Source organism: Panthera pardus, unplaced genomic scaffold, assembly GCF_024362965.1.
Source record: "Panthera pardus isolate Hobbes unplaced genomic scaffold, ASM2436296v1 HiC_scaffold_13, whole genome shotgun sequence".
NCBI lineage: Eukaryota > Metazoa > Chordata > Mammalia > Carnivora > Felidae > Panthera > Panthera pardus.
In genome coordinates, this window is record NW_026526688.1 from 115,101,081 (window position 1) to 115,107,080 (window position 6,000).

A 6,000-nucleotide genomic window follows, 5' to 3' on the forward strand; every position below is an offset into this window, starting at 1 on the left:
GTGTTCTTCATGTCAGACTTTTCTTCTTCATGTTTCATTTTTCTCCTGGCTTTCATCTTCCTTCCTTTTCTCAGTCTTGCCGTTTATTTTCTTCCACCTATACACTTGCTGAAACCTCCCATTTCCTTTAAACAAAAAAAAAAATCTCATCTCTTTTTCCACTCTGTATCTCTGCCAGTTTACCACCACATCTCTTTCCTTCGCCATCTACTAAAACTCTTCAGTTAAGAAGATTTAAATTCCAATTTGTAAATCCAGTAGTTATTTTTTTCCCCTCATGGTCCTTTTCTCAGCCTCTCTGTGGCCTTAACACATTAGGATTTCTCTTCTCCTGTGACCTCCAGATCATCTTGCTTTTCTTCCTACTCCTTTGACAAATGCTTTTCCTTTTGCTGAGTCATCTTTTTTTGGAGAACTTACCTGTTTTCTCTAACACAGTCTTCATTTTAGTGTTGGTAAATTTACAAATTATGTTTCTAACCCCAACCTTACTGAATTTTTTGGAATCTTTTCTCCCAGTCTTGCTTCTTGTCTAGGCCCATCTCACATGCAGTCAATTTCTTTTCTCCCCTCAGGTTGTCATGTGTATGAGAGAAAGGGGTTGGCTTATTTCCCTGTGGTAACCAGCCCATCTGCATGGGCCAGTTTATTATAGTAGATCTGACTTGTCTGACACATTGAACAGATGATAGAAGTGAGAGAGACCCCTAAGTTTAAACTAGTTTGAATCCATCTTTTAAGCAATGTCTGTTAGCCTTTCATTTTTATTGATCATCTCTGAAAATTTATATAGACATTTAAAATATGTTTTACCTAAGCAGATGAGAGCTGTTTATATATTGAGTTGAATGCATAGGTATATCTTCCTGTCTTTCTTGTAGTTGAGGGAATAGGTAGAGCACACAGGGTGACTAGGGGAAGATGTTGCATGCCTGAATTCAAGTAGTGCCTTTCTGCCTAATAGTTAGAGATGCTTTTCCTATGACTGATGAAATGAGTCACACTATTTTGAATGGTTGTTTTTTTTTTTTTTTTTTTTTAATGTTTATTTTTGAGAGTGAGAGAGAGAGAGAGAATGTGATTGGGCAAGAGGTAGAGAAGGAGATACAGAATCCGAAGCAGGCTCCAGGCTCTGGGCTGTCAGCACAGAGCACGATGCAGGGCTCAAACTCACGGACCGCGAGATCATGACCTGAGCCAAAGTCAGACACTCAACCGACTGAGCCACCCAGATGCCTGAGTCATACTATTTTGTATTGATGTCCTATATGTATAATATTCCACAATAAAATTCTTAGATATGTTTCAAAGGGGGTTGGGGCAATCACTAAAGTCTGAGTATCTCACTCTGGAGTTGGAAAGGCCAGAACTGGGGCCAGCAGCAAATCCTAAGAGGTAAAACTAGATTCAGGACCAAGAGTCATGTTGATCTTAGGAACTAACAATTGTGATCAGGCATAGAGCCAGGCCAAATGAAAGAGGTGCACAGAGCCTGGTGGTGATAAAACCAGTTCCAAGGTTTAGAAGCCCAGTGGGCAGTGGGGTCATTGAGCACGCAGACAGAATCAGAAAAGCAGGAGAGACCAGAAACCAATGCACAGTTTGGATCATGAGGAAATCACAGTATTTCTTTCTTGGTCTGGAGTCCACAATCTGAGGGCTCATAGGTAGACAGTGAGCCAGGATAGGAAGGTGTATGTGGGTTCCCCTGCCTGAAGTGGAGGTGAGCAAGGTCAGAGAGAAGGTAGATGTGCAGATGATTATGGAAGAGATCGTTGTGAAAGTTATGGAGAAATTTCTAGTGGGAACAACTAGATAAAAGGGAATATACAAGTAGCTTAAATTAACCACAGCAATCAGAAATCCCACATTTCCCTTTTTTTTGCCAGAAGATGAAGAGTAGTGACTCATTTAAGACCAGATATGCACCGTTCTATATTGAACCAGTAAAATTTTTCTATGCATACACTTTTGCATTCTTTTATATTTCACCAAATATTTATTGAGTTCCTAATTAGAAATAGTTTTGAACGTGTTCTGTGTAGCTAGCACCATCCAGATACACTCTTTACTGATAATGCCTGGTACATAAGTGAGTTAATAGCCATTGTAACTACTTTGAGACCAGTATAGGAAGCATAATGGTATAGCAGGACCTTATTTATCTGCTTTCATCAGGGGCAGTATTTGAGGTTTCAGGTTAATTTAAGGTTACATTTTTAAAAATTACTTAAAATCAAATGGCTGGAGATTATTTTATATAAACTTTTAACTCATTATAAAGTTATTGATACTTGATATTTTTTTGATTTTGATAATTGATAAAAATCATTTTTAGAAAACTACAGAAAACATGAGCAAAATTAATAGCACTGTGGTAATACTGTATGGAGATAACCACTGTAACATTTGGGTAGGGGCGCCTGGGTGGTTCAGTTGGTTGAACTTTTGACTCTTGATTTCAGTTCAGGTCGTGATCCCAGGGTCATGGGATTAAGTTCTGCGTTGGGCTCTGCACTGAGCATGGAACCTACTTAAGATATTCTCTCCCTCCTTCCCTCCCTCTCTCGCTCTCCCTCCCTCGCTCTCCCTCCCTCGCTCTCCCTCCCTCTGTCTTCCCCCCTTCCCCTCTGCTCCACTCCTCTGCTGGAGCTCTCTTTCTCTGTCTCTCTCTCCAAAACAAAACAGTTTGCATATATTTCTCCTTCCTTTGTTCCTTTGTTCCTTTGTTCCTTCCCTCCTTCCCCCCTTCCCCCCTTTGAGAGAGAGAGCAAGAGCTTGAGTGGGGAAGGGGCAGAGGAGGAGGGAGAAAGAGAATCGGAAGCAGCCTCCACACTCAGTGCAGAGCCAAACACAGGACTCAAGCTCACAGCTAAGATCATGACCTGAGCTGAAATCAACAGTTGGACAGCTTACGGAGCCACCCAGGCGCCCCTTGGGTATATTTGTTAATAGCCTTCTCTCCACACCCTCTGTATTTTTAACAGAATTGTAGTTGTATTGCATAGAAAGTTTTGTGTCCTGATTCTTTTACTCAGGGCTAAACCATAATTTATTTAGAAACTTTAACCTTCAGGTCATTTACAGTATTTTACTATCCTAAAACAACTTCCACTTAGCTATCTTTATGCATAACATAAAGATGTTGCGCATAGATGTTGTGTGCATCTGATTTTTTCCTTAACATAGGTTCCTAGAAGTGTAATTATTAGTTAGAAAATATACTTGGCATCTCTCTAGAAGCACGTGGCAGTTTATGATTTATGTTCCACAAATAATGAAGTGGGAGGGAACATACAGCTGTTAGCTAGGAGCAAACATAGCCTGTGATCTGGTGGCCCGAGTGATCCAGAGCTCTTGCTGGGTCCTGGTCTGCTATCTAGGTTGGTTCTTTTTGTTTGGGGGAAGAGGATAAAATTACTAGTGGACAGTCTGTGCCATAGCCATACATGCTCAGTGCTTAATGGTTTAAGGGCCTTTGTGTGTTTTTGAATATAAGAAGATGAGAAAAACCAACAATACTTTGGTGGTATCCGTGGAAGAGTATCATTTATTGCTACTTACCTGTTTTTGCTATTAAAAAATTAGTTTTCTTTTAATGTTCCAGTATACATTTAACCTTTCAGAGTCAGACTTCCTAAAGAGTTTTCTGCCTGCATAACTAAATTGGATTTAATGGGTTTTTTTGTTTGTTTGTTTTTCATTTTTTTTTAATGTTTTATTTATTTTTAAGACAGAGAGAGATAGAGCACGAGTGGGGATGGGGCAGAGAGAGAGGAAGACACAGAATCTGAAGCAGGCTCCCGGCTCCGAGCTGTCAGCACAGAGCCCGACGCGGGGCTCAAACTCACGAACTGTGAGATCATGACCTGGGCCGAAGTCGGACGTTCAACCGACTGAACCACCCGGGTGCCCCTGTTTGTTTGTTTTTAATTTCTAGTTCTAAATTAGTAGTTCCCATGGGCTGAGGAAGAGGAAGTGAGGGAGGGAGATGGGTATGGCTATAAAAGGACACCCCAAGGGATCTTCAAGGTTTTGGAACTGTTAATGCATGTTGACTGTGGTGGATACGTGAACCTACATATATGATAAAATTGTACAGAACTAGGGGTGCCTGGGTGCCTCAGTTGGTTGAGCATCCGACTTTGGCTCAAGTCATGATCTCACAGTCCGTGAGTTCAAGCTCCGTGTCAGGCTCTGTGCTGACAGCTTGGAGCCTGGAGCTTGCTTCGGATTCTGTGTCTCCCCCTCTCTCTGCCCCTCCCCTGCTCATGCTCTGTCTGTCTCTCTCTCAAAAATAAATAAAAACATTAAAAAAATTTTTTTTAATTGTACAGAACTAAATACACAGAGAATTGAGTACAAGTAAAACTGGGGAAATCTGAATAAGATTGGTAAATTGTATTCATACTGATAACCTGATTGTGATATTATGCTATAGTTTGGCAAGATGCTACCATTGGGGAAAACTGGATAAAGGATAGATGAGAGCTTGCTGTATTATATCTTACAATTACATGTGAATCTACAGTGATCTCAGTAGATATTTCAATTAAAATTTGTTTCCTAGTTCTAAAAATGGGTATTTTGATAGTATGGTGGTTTTTGTTCAATGACAGATTTGAAATCAGATTGAGCATTCATTTACAAGTACAGTACTGTGTTTTATCCAGATCTTTTTGTTTCCATTAAGCTTATCTACCATGAACAGAAGAAGAAATGCTTTTTAAAATTGCACTGTTACTGGGGCGCCTGGGTGGTTCATCAGTTGAGAGTCTGACTTTTTGGCTCAGGTCATTCTTGAGGTTTGTGGGTTCAAGCCCTGTATTGGGCTCTGCGCTGACAGCTCAGAGACTGGAGCCTGCTTTGGATTCTCTCTCTCTCTCTGCTCTTCCCCTGCTTACACTGTCTCCCTCACTCTCAAAAAAATTAAATAAACATGAAAAAAAAATTTTTAAGTTTCACTATCCCTAAGATTCTAGAAATGGGATGTAATTTCTTTCTTTCTTTCTTTCTTTCTTTTTTTTTTTTTTTTTTTTTCTGTTTCAGCCATGAAGACTTTGAATTTATCTCAGGAACACGAATGCGCAAACTTGCCCGAGAAGGCCAGAAACCTCCGGAAGGCTTTATGGCTCCCAAAGCCTGGACTGTGCTGATGGAATACTACAAATCCTTGGAGAAAGCTTAAGCTGTTGACCCTGTCACTCTACCTTTGACACTTAACTGAGTAACAAGGGGACCACGTAGTTCCTGTTGGCATTTCTTTGTGGTGGTGTCTGTCTGGACACACTTCCTCAACACAGACCACTTTCCTTAACTAGCGTCAGTTTTGGTCTGCCTTACGAGTTTTGTTTTGAACTAGTGTAATACATTGCTGGTTTTAATGTATCTTTTCCACTTATTATAGTTAATATTCTTACAGTGCAATTTTAAAATCTTGTCTTTTTATATTATATTTATGCTTCTGTCTTATGATTTTTTCAAGCTGTTACATTAGTTGTAACCAATAGTATACACATTGAATCTCATTTTTCATCCCTTGGAAAAAGAAAAAGTCCACTAAACAATAAACTTGGCTAGACTTCGTTTGGGGAATTTTACAAGACATCTGTAGCAATTAGGTTTTCTTTTTCTACATTCAAAAATATAAACTGCTTCCTTCCTTCCTTCCAGGAAGCTATTGATCTCTTAGCTGTTATAATCTATTCTCATGATCTGTGTAAGCCCTGAATGAACTTTCGATCTATTCAATAACATTAAACTTTTTGGCTTCTTATTTATATGATATTTTTTGTTTTGTTTACACTTAACCTTTCCTTCTTGTGAAAAGTTTCTGATGGAGGAGGGAAAATACAGGCATCTTTCCATTCCTTGAATCTAATAATTAGCTCCTGTTTTTCATAGTGAATTTTTAAATGGAAAAATGATAATGCATCCTGTCCAAGAATTCAACCAGATTCCCCAAATATCTCTAATATTCTTAAACACCCTAAGGTGGTG

At 39.5% G+C, this 6,000-nt stretch overlaps 1 protein-coding gene across 3 annotated transcripts in view; it reads left to right on the top strand.

Moving 5' to 3' along the window:
- The window catches only part of PAPSS1 (3'-phosphoadenosine 5'-phosphosulfate synthase 1), a 104,378-nt gene extending 98,598 nt beyond the window's left edge, over positions 1 to 5,780 (top strand). For all 3 annotated transcript variants that reach the window (XM_019416712.2, XM_019416704.2, XM_019416722.2), the window contains exon 12: positions 5,050 to 5,780. In XM_019416712.2, coding sequence (XP_019272257.2) covers positions 5,050 to 5,188 — 139 coding nt within the window. In that variant the 3' untranslated portion in view covers positions 5,189 to 5,780. The remainder of the gene's footprint in view (positions 1 to 5,049) is intronic.
- Positions 5,781 to 6,000: the final 220 nt, after the last annotated feature.